Raw genomic sequence first — 20,294 nt, forward strand, 5'->3', positions numbered from 1 at the left:
AGGTCTTGCGCAACAAACTTGCTCCCCCCGCACTAAAAGCAACAAAAACCACCGGACGCTTGGATAGGCGCTTGCTTTGAGGCAAGGTCTCATCTAAGTTCCCCGCAGAGTTATGGGAATACGTGCCTCCTTAAATAGGTGCCTGATCTCTGTGCAAAGAAGTCAGGGTGTGTGGGCAGGAAACAGGTCAGGCCCTAGGAATCTGTCGGGGATTCTTCAGCTGAGATTCCTGCACTGCGGGGGGGTTGGACTAGATGACCCCTGGGGTCCCTTCCAGATCTGCTATGATTCTAAGACCTTCAATTCCAAGTAAGCCCAGCAACGAACGAGGCCAGCAGTGTCCTGCCTCGCCTGCTCCGAGACAGGGCAATCTACTACACAGCCTGCAAAATGTGTTGAAATGCATTAATTGTAGAAATGCTGCTTTAAATAAGCAGGCTGGCTTGTATACTTGGGGGGAAAGAGCCAAACTGTTGTAGTGGAATGATCAGGAACCCTTGCTTTGAATGCAGAAGGTCCCAGGTTCAAAGAGCAGATGTGCGGGGAGGGCTAGGAATTACTCCCTGCCGGAAGCCCTGGAGCTGCCAGTCAGTGTGGGCACTGCTGAGCTAGTTGGCCCAGAGTCTCACTTGCTGCCAGGGCGTAATCCACATTTATCTTTTGCCTTGCTCTTTCCAAGCGCAAGGTCTGTGCTTAAAAGCTCTGCGTCCGAGAGTGGGTTTTTTTCCATAGCTCCGTGGCAGAGCATGTATGCAGAGAGTCTTGGGTTCAATCCTGACACTTCCGGGCAGGTCTAGGAGAAAACTCCTGTCGGGAAGCCCTGGAGAGCCACTGCCAGCCAGTGTCGACAATACCAAGTTGGCTGGATTAAGGGTCTGACTACGGCAGCTTCCTACATAAACCAGCTCTTAATTCAGAATCATGAGGACGGGAAACTTGATTTTTAGGGGGAAGCGATTCCCATGTTGCCAAGGGAATCGGCATTTGCTGGAGAAAGAGGGTGCACATATTGTCTGAGGAGCAAAGGGAAAGATACTCCATGCCCCCCCCCAAATGCAGGCTCCAAACTGAGGTCCAGCGCCGAGGGCCTTCTCGGTAGTGGCACCCGCCCTGTGGAACGCCCTCCCACCAGATGTCAAAGAGAAAAATAACTACCAAACTTTTAGATGGCATCTGAAAAGTTTAGGGAAGCTTTTAATGTTTAATAGGTTATTGTACCTTAGTGTTTTGTTAGAAGCCACCCAGAGTGGCTGGGGGAAACTCAGCCACCTGGGCGGGGTATAAATAATAAATTATTATTATTATTATTATTATTATTATTATTATTATTATTATTATTATTATTAGCACCCAGAAGGAAAGTGCTTGGCTGCTGCCACAGTGGTGCTTTGGGGCAAAATGACCCCTTTGTGACAAGCAAACACCTCAGCCACCCACGCAAGCAAGCTGCCCATTTACTTACTGGGTACCCCTCTGTTTTCTTCTGACACCATTTCAGCAGGGCGTTCCTCTTGGAGCCGCCGTACTCCCTCGCCAAAGCGGCCAAAGGGTCTTTCCTCTCCACGCTGGAACCAGGAAGAGGAAAAAGTTTTGTTAACGAACCTCCCTTGTTACTCCGCTTGGACTGCACCACTCTGAAAAGGAGCCAGGGATGGCTGCCATCCCCATGTGCCCCCCACACCGAAAAACACACACCATACACTCAGCCCCACAGAAACGGCACCAATGTTGGGGAACTGGTGGCCAATTTATACATTTGCTATAAGGAAAATGCACAGAGAGGGGAAATGTGGCAGGTTCCTATTTTAGCCAGCTGTGCCCTCTTTGGGGGAGTCCATCATGCCCTCCCCGTCCCCAAAATGGCCATGCCCACCACTGAGCATGCTCAGTCCTACGCTGCTAAAATCGGCCGTGTGTGCCATCTGCTTTGCATTTTATGATTTGGTGGCGTTTTAATAGCTTTATGTCTTAAAAATAAACAAATAGGTGCCACTAGGTGTTGAACCGGTGACGTCTGAGTTGAGGCTGCAGAGCTCGATCAGTAGAGCATGAGGCTCTTAATCTCAGGGCTGTGGGTTCAAGCCCCACGTGGTGTGAAAGATTCTTGCACTGCAAGGCTAGATGACCCTCGTGGCCCCTTCCAGTTCTAAAATTCTATGATTCCGCATGCATGGCAGGAGCTCTGTCGCTCAGCACCGACAGACAGCACTGATGGGCACCCATGAGAGGCATTGGCTCAGTGGCAGAGCACCAGCACTACATGCCAGATGTCCCCGGTTCAGTCCCTGGCAGCCTCTCTAGGCAAGGCTGGGGGGAAACCCAGCCTGAAACCCTGGGATCCTCTGCCAGCCAGTGTAGGCAATATAGGGCCTAATGTCCTGGCTCAGGCAAAGGCAGCCTCCATTCCCCCCCTTCCTTTCTCTCTTTCAGCTCAGCTTCCGTTTCGCTTACCTGAGCTTGCTGGGGGGTTTCAGGCCGCTGTGGGTGGAGGTGAGCATCCTGCCGGAGAAGGACATGGAGGGCGGTTTGCTCAGGGATTCCAGCGAGGGGCTTTTGCGGAGAAAGTGGTCTGGCTTCAGGTCCTCACTTCTCCCTTTCAGCAAGTCTTGGTGGGGAGAGGAGAGAGACACGGAACCGTCATTTGCAGACATGATGCCTCCTTGGGGTGGGGTGGGGGGGCTGCTGGTTTATGCCTGGCGGTAAGGCTCTCCTGCCTTGTTTAAGCAGAGGGCCACCTGCTGGGGGTTCTTTGTGATTCCTGCCCTGCAGGGACTTGGGGGTCACTTCCCACTACAATTCTGTGATTCTAGGACAGGGGTCAGCAACCTTTTTCAGCAGGGGGCCGGTCCACCGTCCCTCAGACCTTAGGGGGGGGGCGGACTATATTTTGGAGAAAAAAGTATGAACGAATTCCTATGCCGCAGAGATGCATCTTAAATAAAAGCACACGTTCTACTCATGTCAAAACACGCTGATTCCTGGACTGTCCGTGGGCCGGATTGAGAAGGCGATTGGGCCACATCTGGCCCCTGGGCCTTGGGTTGCCTACCCCTGTTCTATGAGCTGATTTCAAGAACACACCTCTGCCCTCCACACAACCCCCCCTGCAAAGAGGAGGGTCTCCCTCCAAACAGCCCCCACCACTCAGGGCTCTGGCGCATGGAGCAAACACTCTCCATGTGTGAACCCAAGCTTGCATTTCCTGCTCAGAGACAACCCCTTTTCTACAGCAAAGGAGTAAACGCAGATAAATGTTTTCTTCTGCTGCTGCAAAGCTTAGCCTTAAGCTCTCTCTCTCTCTCGCACACTTTTTGCCGTGCTGGCTGGGGTCTGATGGAAGTTGCCGCGCAGAATGCCTGGCGGGCACCAGGTTGGCGGTGGGTGGCCTTGTAGCAAGGGCTGCAGGAGGGAAGTGAAGACCACGCAACGTTCAGGCCCAGGGGGGGCTTGAGTTTGCAATACAGGAAGCAACGACTGAGGAGCATTAGAGGACTTAACAAAAGGACGTCACACATCCTGCTGTCTTATGGCTGTTCCAGTAAACAGGAGTCCCCCCACCTCTGCCCACCCCACCGAGAGATCCCTGGCTCAGATCCTCCCTGGCCATTTACTCCACGGCTGCAGCAAGGAGACGCCTGCGGTCTCCCTCTGCTCCTCCTCTGCTGTGTCTGACTATCTGCTCAATTAAGGTAATGGCTGTTCTGCAACTGCAGGAAGATCCAGGAAACGGCACCCTTTTTAATGACCCTCGTGGCAGCTCTGAGAAAAAAGTCCCCCCTGCACGTAGAGCAAGGCATGTTCCTTTTTTTCTTCCCCAGGTTCTTTGGTTCCTCATTTTAAAATGCTGCTTCTCTAAAAAAGGCAACCAATGCCATCCCGAGGAAACCTGGGCGTGTGGAGACCCGCTGGAGGGATTGGTTGCTGCCAGTGCCGTTGGACAAGGGGCAGAGGGGAAGTGGAAAATACTGACATAGGTGGGCCGGTTGTGTAAGTCAGTGTAAAAACCACGAGCATAAGAATTATGTCACAAGAGCAGCGGGCAAAGGAGGCCCGTCTAGTCCACGATGGCCAACCAGATGCCACAGCAGGAATCCCCGGAAGCTGAGCCTGAGTGCAGCAGCAACTCCCTCCCCGCTTGCGATTCCCCAGTATACTGCCTCCGAGAGGGGAGGCAGCACATCGCCATTGCAGCTAGCAGCCAGCCACAGCTTCATCCTCTTCTGTGAATTTGTGATTCTATGATTCTAAACCTCTCTTAAAGCCCCCCAGGTTGGTGGGCATAGCTGCCTCGAGTGGGAGAAACCGGACACCCGCAAGGAACAGCCCCCACAAGCAGGGCCTGAGCGCAACAGCACTCTCCGCACTCTGGTGACTCCCAACAATGGGGATTTAGAGGCATTAATGCCTTCAAGAGTAAAGGTAGAACATACTGTAGCCACTGGGGGAGTGCCTAAGTAAAATAGGGGTTCCTGCAAACCAGAAGTCTGCCAGTCCTGCCCTGAAGTTGAAGACAGGCAACGAATAATCTGCATGTGATTGCGCATACACACACAGCGCCGGACCCCAAAGTGACCCTAAAATGTCACTAAAACGGCAGAATGGGGCAGGGCGGGGCAGAACACTTTACAAGGATCCTGCCGATGTGCATGGGGTCCGAAACATAACCCCTGTGGGGGGAAAGGGATTGCCTGTAATCCCCCGCATGTTCACTCAAAAATGGAGAATCTTGCTGCTGCCTGTAGGAGTGGATTGACCCCTCATACTGACGGCTGCAGTCTCCTAGTTAGAGAAGAAGAAGAGATTCACAATGCAAGAAGGTGGGGAGCCTGTGGTCCTCTATGGCGCTTCTCGGCCTCCATATCCCATCAGCCCTGACGTAGGTAACCGGGAGAGGAACACATTTGCCCTCAGAAAAGATTACTCATAAAATCAGCGGAACGTCCCAATGGCGCTCGGTGGGACTTGATAAGAAACGCTCCAGCTACAGGGTTGCAAGGTTCTCTTTCCGCACTGCAAAAAGAGATACACAACTCTTAATTGCAAATTACTTGCAAGCTTGTTCCGCCCATACATATGTATGCATTTTGGCCTGCGACTCTATTCGGTTTTAAGATATGTCATTTGTTGACCTACAACTCTGAATAAATGAATAAAATGACTTTTCTTTTATCTGCCCTGAGTCTTCCAACATTCGGCCTCGTTGGCTGTCCCCCTAAATCCCAGTGTTACCAAAGAGTGTGCAGCCGGCCGGCCTTTGCACCGTCAGTGCCTTTTGAGGCTGATGCTCTTTTCAGCAGATGACACCCACACAACGCATGGGATTCAAATGTCTTTGGACAAGGGGAGCTTGGGCTGCTGTCAGATCGCTGAAGAACCCCACGGGCTATTGCTGTTCTCTCAAAAGGAGCCGGGAGGCACTGGGGGTGAGGAAGCGGACCCCCCCCACACACACACGCGGCCTGGGAGGTTGGCTGGCTGTGACTCATCCTTCCCAGCCACAGCATTGCCCGATGGGCACCGAGGGAGGGAAAGCGCTGAGAAAGAGGAAGGAACTGCACGGGGAGGGAGTCTAAGTGCCCTGATCATGTCAGGCTCAAAACCAGCCGCCCATCTTAGTGGCAAGAGGTGGGGGGGGGGGACACACATGCAGTCACAACTAAGAAAGTCGGCCCCTCTGCTCTGGCTGGTGCTTGCTGGGGCTGGCAGGGTGGAAAGCAGGGAGCTGAACAGTAGGTGGCGCTAGAACCAATGGCAGGTGGAGGCAATTGGCTCTCATTTTGCACCCAGCATCCTCCTAAATAATAATAATAATAAAATTTATTTATACCCCGTCCTCCCCAGCCAAGATCAGGCTCAGGGCGGCTAACACCAAATAGAAAACAATTCATTGAAATACAACTTAAAAAACAAGATTAAAATACAACATTAAAATGCAGCCTCATTTTAGCAGAAACTCAACAATGAAAATGTCAAGTCTTCACCAAGGCTAACTATCCAGACTGGTCCTACGTAGGCCAGAAAAAAGCCAGGGAAGTCTCCAAGTTCATCACAGAAGGAAAAGGGAAAAAGAAAGAGGGGGAGGGGATCAAGTTGATTCCAAGCCAAAGGCCAGGCTCTGTCTTACAGGCCCTGCAGAAAGAAATCAGATCCTGCAGGGCCCTGGTCTCATGAGACAGAGCCGGAGGAGCCAGTGTTGAAAAGGCCCTGGCTCTGGTTGAGGCTAATCTGACTTCCTTAGGGCCCGGGACCTCTAGGGTGTTGCTAGTTATGGACCTTAAGGTCCTCCGTGGGGCAGACCGGGAGAGGCGGTCCCGTAGGTACGAGGGTCCTAAGCCGTGATGGGCTCTGCAAGGAGAAACGCTGAGATAGAGAAGGAAGCCACCCCCTGAGCTGGTTGCGAGTAGAAAGGCAGGGCAATTGGGGCTGGTTGAAGGTAGGCTGGCGGGGAGCTGGCTTGTGGCAGCCCTTGATTTTAGAAGGCGGGAGTGTTGCATCCAGAAGGCCTTGCTTGCTATTCTTACAACTCACCTGCCAAGGGAAGCTCTGGAAGATCAGCGTGCTTGGAAAAGGCCTTCCCAGAGGGCTTTGGGTTGCTGAAGGTGGAGTGTCTCTGCAACCAAAACAAAGAGAGAAACAACCACAGAATTTAGCTGGTTACACGGCTGGTTAAACCATACATCTGCAAAGACAGAAGGTACGTACCCCCAGGAGAAGGAAGCTCCCATCTGGTTGCTGTCAAGACACATTCAGCCAATTTCCCCCCAGGCAGATTCTGCTCTGAATCGGGAGGTGGGGGAGAATATGCCCCCAGGGATGTGTGTGGGGCTTGTTTCATGGAAACACCGACCAGGCACAGAGGGGTGATTGGGGGAGATGGAGAGCCTCCCCTCCGGGGAAAGGTTGCAGCATTTGGGGCTTTTTAATGTGGAGAAGAGGCAAATAAGAGGGGACATGAGAGAAGTTGGCAAAATTATGCCCAGCCCAGAGAAAGTGGAGAGAGGAAAGCTTTTCTCTCTGTCCTAACACTAGAACATCACTGGACACCCATTGAAGCTGGATGTTGGGATGTTCAGGACAGATAATAATAATAATAATAATAATAATAATAATAATAATAATAATAATAATAGCCCATCTGCCTGGCCTTCCCCAGCCACTCTGGGCGGCTTCCAACAAAATATTAAAATACCGTAATGAATCAAACATTAAAAGCTTCCCTAAACAGGGCTGCCTTCAGCTGTCTTCTAAAAGACTTCTTCACACAGATTCATGGAGGAGAAGGGCCATCAGTCATGAAGGCTACACTCTGCCTCCAGGGTTCAAGGCAGCCATGCTTCTGAATACCAATTGCTGGAAACCGCAGGAGGGGAGAGCGGGCTCTTGAACTCAGGTCCCGCTGTTTCCCATGAAGGGCACCTGGTTGGCCAAGATGAGAGCGAGAGAGCGGGAGGCTGGACTAGATAGATGGGCCACTGGCCTAAACCAGCTGCCGGGCCACTGATCTTGTCTGGCTGCACAAAAATGTAAAAGAAACAAAAACCTCACAAGGCCTTTTGAAAACAACTCCTGCACATCACACGAGTCATTTTTCTTTTTTCCCCCTAGGCAAAGAATTTGGATTCCCTCAGGATTCCAGTTCCTGTCTTGTTTTAAACCTGGATGATAGCCAGTCCAGTGTGCGCCTTGATAGACCCAAACTGTTGTTATTATTATTAACTGTGCCTGCATAGCGCAGTTGGTTAGAGTGTGGTGCTGGTAACACCAAGGTTGCAGGTTCAATTTGGCCTGTATGATCCTCAGGGTCCCTTCCAACTCTATGATTCTATGATTTATTATTTTATTTGTTATTAAATTTGTAAAGCACCCTACGCCCGTAGATCCCACCTTGATGTCCCACCTTTTCCTCCAGGGAGTTCAAATGGAGCACCTGTCTTGGGTGGGGTGGAAGGGAGTCTCCCCTCCTGCTTCCATCGTTTCATAAATTACCAGTTCCTCCAGATGCATCCCTGCTGGCTCACTCTGGAAAGTGCCACCCTAAGCTGGTTGTCATATCACCCCAGGTGCTCAGGGATGGGTGGACGATTCCCGAAGAGGGAGAGGGGAGGGTGTGCCTCTGCATGCTCACCTGAGGATGAGCAGTTAGTAAAGAAAGAACAGAAACACGGAGGGCAGGGAGAACACAGAGTGTCTGCAGGAGGACAGCGAACACTCAGCACCGATCTTAATCGCGTGTCAGGAGAGGCAGGGCAAAGGGCCGCAGCCCAGCAGTGGAGCATTTGCGTTAGATGAAGACAGCGCCGCAGGTTCGATCCCTGGCAACTCTGGGCAAGGGCTGGGAAAGAGACTCCCTGTCGGATACCCTGGGAAGCTGCTGCCAGTCAGTGCAGGCAATACTGAGCTGGATGGATCAATGGTATAAGGCAGCTTCCTAGGGTCCAATAAATCTTTTCCTTCCATCTCAGCTAAACCTAAAGAAACTCTGCTAAACTTTAACTCAGAACCAGGAGGACGGGGATCTTGCTTTATTTTTTTAGGGAAAGCGACACAACTCAGCAGCCACCTGCCCCAACACGTGCAATGTTCATCACGGCATTTATCTGTCCGAGTCTGTAAAAAACTCGATTGAAGAAACAAACCCGAAGGAGCAGCGAAGGAAGGCAAACATTTAAAACCTTTTAAAAAACCTTTTGGGTGGGAGGATTTTCGAAAAAGGTCAGATTGGAAATAGATTTAGAGTTGAAAACTGAATCCACTTCCCCACTGTATTTCAGGGGGTTGGGCTAGATGACTCTTCGGGTCCCTTTGAACAGAGGGGACTTTGGCTCTTGGCTTGGCTCTCTCTTCCCGACTTCTGCATATCTCTCTGCACGCGCCCCAAGGTTTTGGCCCCTGCCCTCCCCATCACCGCCCACGCCCTGAGCATTTATTGTTTATTAGGGCTCTTGGGAGCAGGGCGGGGGGAGATCAAAACCAGATCGTTGTTATTTTTTTGAAGACGGCCCCAAAAGTGACCTCCGCTGCTGGATTCCGAGAGGCGGTCAGAAGGGCGGGGGGGGGGGGCTTTTCGCTGGGGCCCACCAAGGGCTTCGCTTTGATCTGCCGGTATTTGGTGCCTTTGCAGAAAAGAAACAAACAGATCCATTTCCCCTTCCTGGTGGCGACGTGCTGAACCTCCCCCCCCCCCCCCCCATCTCTCTCTTCCCCTGCCATAAAAGGCTCCCTGAAGTCCGTCCAGCACCCAAAGACCACAAAGGAAGGGAGGGGGGCTGCTTCTTCCATACCTGGATGGGCGAGACGGCAGCTGCCGGAGCTGTCCTGGTGGGAATGCCGCTGAGGGGGCTCCGGGAGACCTTGTGGACAGGAACGCTTTGCCCCGGACCGCCTGTGAGGGAAGAGAAAGCAGCCGGTTGGTCTTTGTGGAAGGGCAGAGGAACTGATCCAACCAAAAGGGGACCCGCCAAGTCACTGTGGCTGACGAGGTGCTGGTGTTGGTTGCTGCCATCGCTGATGGCAAGTGAGGTCTAATGGAGAGTGAGGGCAGTGCGGTGATGTAAATGGGCCTAAGAAGAGGCGGCCTTGCTGGACCAGGCCTCATGGGGCCCATCTAGGGTGGCATCCTGCCCTCACTGTGGCCAACCAAAGCTAGGGCTACATGCTGCCATCGCTGATGGCGAGTGAGGTCTAATGGAGAGTGAGGGCAGTGTGACATAAATGGCTGCGGGAAGAGCCTGGCTGCTGGATCAGGCCAAAGGAGGCCCCTTCTGGGCCAGCATCCAGCTCTCACAGTGGCTAACTGGATTTGGCTGCACGCTACCGTCACTGATGGCAAGTGACGTCAAATGGAGAGTGAGGGCAGCAAGATATACGGTAAATGGACACCAGATATAAACCAGGCCTAAGAGGGTCAATCTAGGCCAGTATCCTGCCCTCAATGTGGCTAACTTGGTGCCAGCTAGGCCTAGGGCTACATGCTGCCATCACTGATGGTAAGTGAGGTCTAATGGAAGGCAGTGTGTTATAAATGGCTGCAAGAAGAGTCTGGCTGCTGGGTCAGGCCAAATGAGGCCTATCTGGGTCAGCATCCTGTTCTCACACAGGCCAACTACAGTGGTGCCTCGCAAGACGAAATTAATCCGTTCCGTGAGGCTCTTCGTATAGCAGTTTTTTCGTCTTGCGAAGCAAGCCCATTGACAGCTTAGCGGATTAGCGCTATTAGCAGTTTAGCGGCTTTTAGCGGATCAGCTGATAAGCGGCTTAGGGCTTAGGAAAAGGAGGGGAAAGGGGGGAAACCCCGTAGGAACTCGCAAGACATTTTCGTCTTGCGAAGCAAGCCCATAGGGAAATTCGTTTTACGAAGCGCCTTCAAAACGGAAAACCCTTTCGTCTAGCGGGTTTTCCGTCTTGCGAGGCGTTCGTCTTGCGGGGCACCACTGTAGGTGCCCCAATGGGCGGCCCGTAAGCAGGACCCGAGTTCAAACAGCGCACTGCCCACTTGTGATTCCCAGTTAGTGGTATTCAGGGGCGTTCTGCATCAGACAGTGGAGGGAGGGCCTAGCCGTTGTGGCTAGTAGCTATTGACAGCCTTATCCTTAGGCATGGATTTGCCCAACCCCTTTTAAATCCACCCTGAAAGCCCTGTAATGCCCGACTGCAGGATTCCCAGAAGCAACTGGCTGTCCCCTGTTGGAAGCAGGGAAGCTGGTCTGATCCAGCAGAACACCTTGTTTTCAGTCTAAAACGTAAGGTTCGACTTGGCTTATATAGGAAGGATTGCAGCTCAGCAGCAGAGTATCTGTTGGCATGGAGGTCCTGGGTTCCATCTATGGCATCGAAACAGCCGGGCTGCTGGATTAGGCCAAAGGGGGCCCCTCTAGCCCAGCACCCTGTTTTCCCAGTGGCCAACCAGATGCCGATTATGGGAAGCCCACGAGCAGGATTTTAGCGCAACTGCAGGAGTCTCCCCTCCCGATTAGCCCTGCATTTGAATCACCATTTTGCACTGTTTTAAAATGCTGTTTTGCTGCATGCATAGAGCTGCCCAGAGCCCTGGTGTATGTATAAAGGCATTTGCAAACAAATCCATACAGGGAATACGAATGAGAGCTGGGTGAGGCGCAAGAAGACAATTTGTCAGAGAAATAAGAGACCCTCAGCTCCGTGGCGTTTTGGGTTTTTTTACCTGGGCATCCCAAGTCAAACGACTTGATCAACGATTTGACGGTGGCCAGGGACTCGGGGGGCGTCGGCGACGCACGGCTGACGGAGACCCCCTGCCAGCGGCTGGCAGGATCCGCCTCGACTGCGTCCATCACCTCAATGGTTGGCCTGGAAGGAAGAGATGAGAGGGAGGTGAGAGGGAGGAATCCTTTCGATCTGTTGGAGTCCCTGGGCAGAAACCCTGGTGGGGTGGGTGTGAAAGAGCACAGGCCCTGGGATTTTGCCTGCGTTTGGTCTGCATTTTAACCTCCTTCCCGCCTCCTGGAATCACCGAGTTGTACAGTTGGGAGGGACCCCCAAAGGTCATCTAGCCCAACCCCCTCGCAATCCTGAAACGACGTGGGAAACAAATGTGCAGCTGTCCTTAGAAAGCAGCTCGTCTCTGGATGTTGTGATGAAGTTCTTTAAATGGAACAAAATGCGGTAATGTGGAGAACCTTTGGCCCTTCAGATCTTGCTGAACTAGAACTCCCATCACTGACATTGGCCATGCCTGCTGGAGCTGCTGGGAGTTGCAGCGCAGCAACATCAGGGCGCCAAAGGTTCCTCACTCGTGGGTCCGAGCGAAAACAGCATACAAAAATGCATTACGTGAGGGGGGAATTGCTTGCAAAACCAAAAAGTGTCTATATTGGGATAAATATTCCCTAAAAATGATGAAATCAGCCCTGAGTGCTCACTGGAAAGACAGATCCTGAAGCTGAGGCTCCAGTACTTTGGCCACCTCATGAGAAGAGAAGACTCCCTGGAAAAGACCCTGATGATGGGAAAGATGGAGGGCACAAGGAGAAGGGGACGACAGAGGATGAGATGGTGGGACAGTGTTCTCGAAGCTGCAAACATGAGTCTGACCAAACTGCGGGAGGCAGTGGAAGACAGAAGTGCCTGGCGTGCTCTGGTCCAGGGGGTCACGAAGAGTCGGACACAACTAAACGACTAAACAACAACAACAACAAAAATGATGAAGGGTTTTCATGAGGATTTGGAAAAAAACGAACAGCAAATAGATGCAGGAGTGTGGCAGAATGAACTGAAGGAGGAGAAAAAAGAAAGACCGAAATTGACAAGATTAGCCCATCCTTATACCAACAGTGACCCACTGTAAGGATAACAATGTAAAAGCAATGCAGAATAATGAGGACAGAGGTAAAGTAAAAGCACTATAAAATAATGACAAGGGTGACAGAAATAATGTAAAAGCACTGTCAAATAATGTTACGGAGGACAGAGATAATGCAAAAGCTCAATATTATCATCATTACTTGCTGCATTTCCCCCACAGCTTTATAATTTGCTGCTGGCAAAAGGAACATTGACTGCCAAAGAAGGACTGAAGAGCCACGGTCTACCTGCTTGATATGCAGTGGAAGAGAGTTCCAAAGGTTAGGAGGTACCTGATTCCCACACTGTGGAGAACGGACTTCCTGATAAGAGGGCATCTGCAACTAGATCATGCGTGACAGATGGCCGCCCAACCTCTGCTGGAAAACCTCCAAGGAAGGAGAGACCACCACGTTCCACAGCTGAACAGCTCTTACTGCTGTTTAGTCAGAACTCCTTTCTTGTCACTTGGGTTTGGGTCCTCCCCCCTCCAGAGCAGGAGAAAACAAGAAAGCGACAGCCCCTGAGATATCGGAAGGTGCATTTCACACTATTTTCTAAGAGGTGCAGAGGACCAGCTGTTCTGTTCCCCCATTCCCCAAACAACTTATCCAGGCTTAACATTAACTAGAAGTATAATTATTATGGTACCCCTGGAAAACCAACAAACTTAAGGTCTTTTGGAGTGGTCAAATTTTGAGACTCGTGGCTGCAGTGATTTCTTTCCCATTAATAACTTTTAAATGTGACTCGCCACCTGCGATGCAATTTATGTGGATGCAGGAAAGGGGATATGATGACAACAGGCACACGAGACGGATGAAAGACCATCAGATTCTGCGCTGAATGGGCTTCTCTTCTCTCCTCGTGAGATCCCTTCTCTCTCTTTCCCTCCCCCTGGCACCCAGTCCATTCCCAAACAGCTGTGTGGCTTTGGCTGAGCTATTAATAGGCACTGAATACTTTGGGGGTGGAGGGGGGTTCTCTCTCTCCCCCCCCCCTTTTGGCATCCCAGCCTTGTCTCAGCAGCACAAGAGCCCCTGGGAAGCGGGGGCAAGGAACGGCAGGCCGAGGTGGGGGGGGGGTTGCTCACAGCTCAATGGAGGCACTGTCTGCGGGTGAAAAGCGCCTCACCTGCCCCTTGCCAAGTGCCCGGATTTTGTGCCAAAGCTACGGGGAGGGCAGCGAGAGGGGCAAAAAGTCCCCTGGGGACTGATCGCCCCAGTCCTGGCCTGATCCAATACAGGGTGCGGAAAGAACAGAGTTTAGGAAGAAGGGACATCCGCCAGGATTTTTTCAATTTTGCTTTTTAGCAGACTAGAGTGGCGTGCTTCCGGCTCCTGCGTACGAGGGGCAGCAGCTGGGCTGGGCTTTTTAACAGGGCACAAAAGGCCAAGCAGAGGTCGGATTCTGCAGGAGGGCAGTGGAGCAGGGGAATGAGGATGGGGGGTTCCAGCCAGCCTTCTGGCGGCTCCCTCGCTGTGAGAAGCCAAGTTACAGGGAACCAGGCAGAGGGCCTTCTTGGTGGTGGCACCTGCCCTGTGGAACGCCCTCCCACTAGATGTCAAAGAAAAGAACAACTACCAGACTTTTAGAAGACATCTGAAGGCAGCCCTGTTTAGGGAAGCTTTTAATGTTTAATAGATTATAGTATTTTAATATTCTGTTGGAAGCCGCCCAGAGTGGCTGGGGAAACCCAGCCAGATGGGCAGGGTATAGATAAAATTATTATTATTATTGTTATTATTATTATTATTACCCCTTGGGGCTGTGCACCTGACCAGAGGAGAAAGGGGGCTTGGGGGCCACGATGGCACGGGGTTTGCTCAGGTGGGGAATGACAGAATTGTACTGTTGGGAGGGACCCAATGGATAATCCAGCCCGACCCCTTGTGATGATAAAATGAGGACAAAGTTGTTTTTAAGCATTTCCCGAGGAGGCGGCTGGCTAAACACCAATCTGCTGCGATGGCCTTTGCTTTTCCAGACATTTTGGACTCCAGTTCTCATCAACCCCAGCTGACACAGCCCTGTTTCGGAAGACACCTCCCAACACCCCCAGCCCAAGTGTCCATATCTGGACCTGGGGCATGTAGGAGTTGTGGACCTAAAATATCTGGAGCTCATCAGGTTTGAGACCCCAAAACCCTTTTACTGGGTTCGAAGGGCTACTGGGCGTGAATGCACAGGTGACTATTCCGTATGCATACTGCAAAAAAAGAGCAGGCGCTCACACAGAACAGAAGCTTTTCTCCAGCAGATGTGACCAAAGGCCTGTCTATTCCAGGACCCCATTTCCCCCAGTGCCTCCTGGAAAACACACAGGCATGGGACTTGGAGGCAAGGTCTGCCTCTCTCACCGTTGCTCCCCAGCCAATGGTCTTCAGAGGTAGACTGCCTCGGGAGCTGGAGGCTTCACGTAAACAGCGGTACAGCCTTACCACACAGCTAGCCAGCATCACCTGTATGGATGTGCTTGTCAGGTAGAAATCTACACACACACACACACACGGGAGAGCCACTGTGATCACATCTACGTTTAAGGAAGGCACAGCAGGTATTTTAAACCGACAAAGGTATAGAGAGAAGAGGCGGAGAAGGGCACCTGGCTGCCAGTCGCAGATTTATTTGCAGTTTTGTATAGGTCTGTTCAAATATTAGTCTCCCTCCCTCTCTTACACAGACATACATACACGTGGCTCAGCAAATTGTCATCGTTACCGGTTCAAGCATGTTTACAAGTATGGAAGTCAAGTGGATTGATCGCAGAGCATTCCCGAATTGCACACCAGTGTCTGCAGGTGGGATCTGCCCCACGGCGGGGGGTGCCCTTGTGGGTTTCCCCACCACCCATGAGAGGAGGTTGTGGGCCTCCAGGCTTGACCTCAGTGCTTCTGATCGAGCGAAGTGTCTGAAGTTCGTATGTGTGGCACAATCTCAGCAGAGACCTGCTGGGATCCCAGTGTTCCTCTGCACCCCAATGCCTTCTGCAAAACTACACAAGGGCCCGAGGGGTGCAAGGCTGGAAGTTTCCCTCCCCTTGCTGTTACTGATCTGGAGTGTTTGCAATCTGCTCCTCAGCCCGAAAGCTGAGTGGCTTACATACAGACAATCAAGGTGAGAGATGAGTCCCTGCCTGCAGGCGCACGGTCACGGCACAAAAGGAAAATGCGACGGGAAGAGAAGAGGAAAGAAGAAGCGAATCTTCAAGTTAAACGGCACTTCTTAAAAGAAACCGGCTGGAAGGGAATTTCACAACATTCTACCTCCCAGGGACTTGTGAGAGGGGCTACAATGACAAGGCGGCGGGAGGAAACAAGCCAAGGACCCCTGAGGGGAAAATAACGAGAGAATACACTGTTCATCCATGCTCTTTCTTGCATCTCTGGGGCTGGAGGGGCTAAATGGCTCCGATCCAGATTTGGCTCAGAGGCTGGCCGCGGCCAACCCTCAAATTCAACTTGTGCAAATTTCTCAGCAACTGTTCTGCAAGAACGCAGAGACAGGACATTTCAGGATGAGCGTCGGTCATGCCACAGACTTCCCCTGAGTAAAGATTCTGAGGACTAAAATAAAACAAAACGTGGACTTCGGATTGCCTTCACAAGGGATAGATGAGACCACCCTTTTGCCGGCTCTGTAGAGAGGACTCCCTGCAGGGTCGTGGGGTCCAGGGATCCACCAGCTTGGCGCTTTTGGTCTGGGGGGAAAGGAGCCATTTCCCGGGCTGAGACACCAGCGACACAAGCCCAGCGTTTTAAAAGCATTCTTGTAATCCAAAAGGGTGGCTTCAAGTTGGAGAGACCCACAGCTTCCCCCCTGCAAGTCAGAATTCAAGCAGCTTCCAAGTTTGCAAAGGGGGGAGAAGTGGAGGCGCAGGAAGACGGCTCTGTAGTGCAGCTACCGAGGGCATCCTCGCTTGACCCTCACTGCCCTCTGCCCTTTCCTCTTTCCTGCCTTCAGATTTCAGGGAAAGCAGCAGCGGCAAGTGGTACGCAGAACATAGGCTGCAGAACAGCAAATGGGTTTCTGGGTTCCAAGTCGTGCACTGCCACCTAGTGGCTGGTCCCTGTCGTTGGACATTGAGGAAGCATCCAGTCAGACGAAGACCGCCGGCTGGATGGCCAACTCTCAGCCCCACCAGACGGACATTTGCTTCGTGCTCCATGTGGACAGTTGCCGTGGCAAACCCGGAACAAAGAGGTACGTGCGGCGGCAGGTCGTTCTCAGCGGAGAACCTCAAGTGTGCAGATTAGCAGCTCATTCCCGTGTCCGGAGCTGGGTCGTTTTAAAAACCTCGAAGCATCAGAATGCAAAATTGGGGGCCTGCAGCAACCCCGAAACTTCAGCCTCACACATATTGCTTTCACATAGCCTTCAGGGAGAATAAATCTCCCTCTTAAAGAGTTAGGTTTCAGAGAGGGAAAAAAGACAGAGAACACGTAGGAATGACAGTCTGGAGAAAACGCCAGGAAAATCATTTTGTTGTAAGTGCTCAGATGTTTCTTTCCCGGTTTAAATCCCCGTATTCTTCACCCACGTTTTCAAGGAGGAGCTGTTACAAGTGGCGGTCCTGAGCCCCTGGGCTGGGCGGTGTGTTTCATCCAGGGCCCGGCTAATTGACTGGGATCAGAGATCTGTGGAAAGAGAAAGGGAGACCAAAGGTGGGCTTTAAGGGATGCTGACAGGAGGCGGAGTCCAAAAAAATGGATGAATTGAAACCCCCCCACACCTGAAATGTATACTGAGCCAGGCCACTGGAGCATCAAGTTCACACAGCGTTGCCTCCATGGAGGATGAGATGTCAGTGGACTCCCTCCTTCCACCAGCCCCAGCCAGCATGCCCAACGGTCAGTGATGATGGGAACTGGCGTCCAACAATGTCGATCCAGAAGGCCCACGCATTCTGCGTCCAGCTCCCATTGTCCCTGACCCTGTTGCCTGACGGGAACTGGGAGTCGCCTGTGGCAAGGAGAATCATTCTCCAGGCGACCAGGCTGGGAAGTGCTTGCAAACTGGAGGGGGTGGTGGTCTTCATTCCACAGCCCCTTTTCAGACCATTCATGGGAAATCAGAGGCAGACAGGAGCAACAAGGTACTGCTGTTGACTAAGAACTTTGATCTTTGCAAGGCAGCCCTGAGACCCGTTTTTCGCATGAGGGAGGAGTAGTTGTATGGATTGCTGAGACAGAATACACACAACCTCCCTCCCTGAATTTTGAACATTTTTTAAATTGTCAAGTTCTTGGCCCTCCTTGGAAAGGTTCTCATTGCCTCCGACAATGGTCAGGACTCCTGCCAAAATAAGATCCTTTGACTCTGCCCAGAGTTTTTTTGTACCATTATCCGTTGGTGTTTAAAGGCCTAAATGACTCAGGCCCCAAATATCTTGATAGACAGCCTCTTTCCCTACAGACAGAGGGAAAGGCACTCATGGTAGTTCCTCCACCCTCAGCGAGGCCTTCTCTGGGATGGCCCCCAAGCTGGGGAACTCCTTTCCCACAGATGTGGCGCCTGGCCCCTTCACTGCACAGCCTTTGGGGAATGCCGAAGACACGCCTCTTTTGCTCTGGCTATTGACACGTGAGGTGTCACCTTATTCTTATGGCTGCGAGTTGTTTTAAATTGCTTTTAAGGCACCCCTGGGCCTTCGGGTGAAAGTGACGTGATAAATAAATGAATAATAGTAAATAATAACCCACACTGCTATTGAACCCAATCACGCCTGCGAAACAAACCTCTTCTCCGCTCCAGACAGGCTCCTCTGAAACTGTGATCAAGAGAGAGACGGGGGGGTGTTAAACAAGGGGGCTCCCCTCCCTGCCCCCCCCCATTTTGGGAGTGACCGTTAAAAGCGAGAGCCGGGCAGCCTTCTCAAGCCTCTGCAAGACGGGACAGCCGTGACACACACGGAACGGGACGTGAGGGGGAGACACCAGCGGACGAGGGGGCTTAGTACACACACAGAGCGCAAAGCTGGACTCTAGAAGAGAGAAAGGGAGGTTAAAAAAGCAACAAAAGCAAACAAATGGAAATAAAATTGTTAAAGCACAATGCAGCCTTCAGGGCATGTGCAAAGAGCAAAAAAAAAATGTGGGAAGGAAGAGGGTTATTAAAGCTGGGAGCAGGCGTGAGGGGTGGGTTTTTTGCCCTTTGCACCACCAGAGAACCTCTTACCTTCAGTTCAGCTGTGCTTTGGAGACCTCAGGAGGTTTGCGCTCTGTATCCTCTCCAGGAACGAAAGGGAATGTGAGAGTGAAAGTGGTGGAGGGAAAGGGGGGCTGGTGGTGTTGTGGGAAAGAAGTCAGAAGGAAGTCAAAGGACAAGCACTCCAAGCTGGAAGGGCAGGCGGTTTGCTGCCTGGGGCTAAGGGCACAATGATGGCACCCCCACAGAGAGGCCGACAGGAGCGGCAGCTCAGTTTTACCCTGACGCTGGTGGCAAGACAGAGTCCTCCACTGCCCTTGAGATGCCGGAGGCTAATTTTGGGGGGTCAGGACAGGCTATGTAGACTGAGGACCTCAGCTTTCCTTTACAAAAAGCAAAAGCAAGCTGCTAGTCTTTATGGATGGGCAGAGATATTCTTGAAAGCACGCTGAGGGGGTCAGAGGAAAGGAGGTTCAGAGCCTTCATACCTCTCTTCACTCCAGAATTATGCGAATTATGCAAAATAAATTATGCAAATTTGCACCGCCAAGTCCGTCCGCAGAGCTGACATTTCCTTGGCTTTAAGAGGTCTAGCTGTATCGCTGTCTGCGGAGGACAAATAAGTGACCCCTCCAACACACGCCCAGAGATGCAGTAGGCTGATCTGCCCCACAAGTGTGTGGGGTGGGCCAGACCCACTGCAATGCGTAATGAACAATGTTACGGACTAAAAAAAGTCGGCAGAATCAGGGTGGTTTCGGCGCTGCTGGCTGCTTGGCGGTTCCACGGCGCAATCGAATTTGCAATACGACAAGGAAGCTGGACAGAGGCGGGGAAAGTGGGGAGAACACTGAGCGAAACAGACAAGAGAGGCAGGTTGATAAAGCAAGACTCCTTCAACAGAAAACACGCCCTTTGGGAGAACCAGGTGAGGCTTGAGGTTTTTTTTAAAAAAAGATAGTTCCTCATCTCATGTTTTCCATATCATGGACCCGGCAGGAAAAACAGTCCGTCTGCATCTCCTGACCTGGAAACACTGAAGGAGCAGGTCTGAACAGGAGTGCATCCAACTAGGGTTGATATTTTACACATCCAGGGGACAGACACATGGCATTTCCGTTGTGTGTGCATATCTGTGCATGTGTGAAAGTGCAACAGATTGCTTGCAGCTGTGGTTTTCTGCTTAGCAGTGACCCCTGCATTGCAGGGGTTTGAATTCGATGACCCTTTGGGTTCCTTTGAACGCTGCAATTCTTATGACTCCAAGACCTGCTGGATCAGTCCAAAGGCCCAGGCCAAGGTTTCTCTAACTTGGGTCATCGGCTGTGGTTGGACTACAACTCCCATCATCCCTAGCCAGCCAGACCTGTGGTCAAGGATGATGGGAGTTGTGGTCCCACAACAGGCGGGGGACCAAAGTTTGAGAAACCCTGGCCTAGACCAACTGAAGGCCGCAGCCCTCGTTTGTGGGTGCTCTTCAGAAACCTGCAATCAAGGATAGACTGCCTCTGATCCTGGAAGTTCAACGCAGCCAATCAGGTCAAACCACCACTGAAAAGACCTCACCTTCGCCTTCACAGATCTGTCGGGTCCCCTTGCAACGATGCACCCCCCACCTCAGTAACACGTTTGAATGAAGTGTAGCTGACTCCCAAGGTAGAAAAGAGGTAAGTCTCTCTCTTTCGCACACACACTCTAAAAAACGTCAATTGCCAGCATTCTGCCACATGCTGGTGTGAGCAAGAAATCGCAGTTGGAAGCGCCACTGAGAACTGAAGATAAACCTGCCCTTCATATCAACTGAAGATAAACCTTCACCAGAGACCTAC

General features: G+C 51.8%; 1 protein-coding gene and 1 long non-coding RNA gene across 5 annotated transcripts in view; both read right to left on the reverse strand.

The window, feature by feature from the left end:
* SPECC1 (sperm antigen with calponin homology and coiled-coil domains 1) overlaps nucleotides 1–20,294 on the reverse strand; it is a 108,910-nt gene that overhangs the window by 22,724 nt on the left and 65,892 nt on the right. For all 4 annotated transcript variants that reach the window (XM_081844079.1, XM_081844078.1, XM_081844077.1 and 1 more), the window contains 5 exons: nucleotides 11,180–11,325; nucleotides 9,282–9,382; nucleotides 6,529–6,610; nucleotides 2,452–2,605; nucleotides 1,463–1,565 (listed from right to left, as the gene is read on the reverse strand). In XM_081844079.1, the coding sequence (XP_081700205.1) occupies nucleotides 1,463–1,565; nucleotides 2,452–2,605; nucleotides 6,529–6,610; nucleotides 9,282–9,382; nucleotides 11,180–11,325 (586 nt within the window). The remainder of the gene's footprint in view (nucleotides 1–1,462; nucleotides 1,566–2,451; nucleotides 2,606–6,528; nucleotides 6,611–9,281; nucleotides 9,383–11,179; nucleotides 11,326–20,294) is intronic.
* Nucleotides 14,925–19,487, reverse strand: LOC309331807. The gene is made up of 2 exons (XR_014151977.1): nucleotides 18,057–19,487; nucleotides 14,925–16,955 (listed from the first exon to the last, which is right to left on the reverse strand). It is a non-coding gene; the product is annotated as an uncharacterized lncRNA (long non-coding RNA).

This window comes from Podarcis erhardii (genome assembly GCF_964252035.2).
Source record: "Podarcis erhardii genome assembly, chromosome: 16".
In the NCBI taxonomy this organism is placed as follows: Eukaryota; Metazoa; Chordata; class Lepidosauria; order Squamata; family Lacertidae; genus Podarcis; species Podarcis erhardii.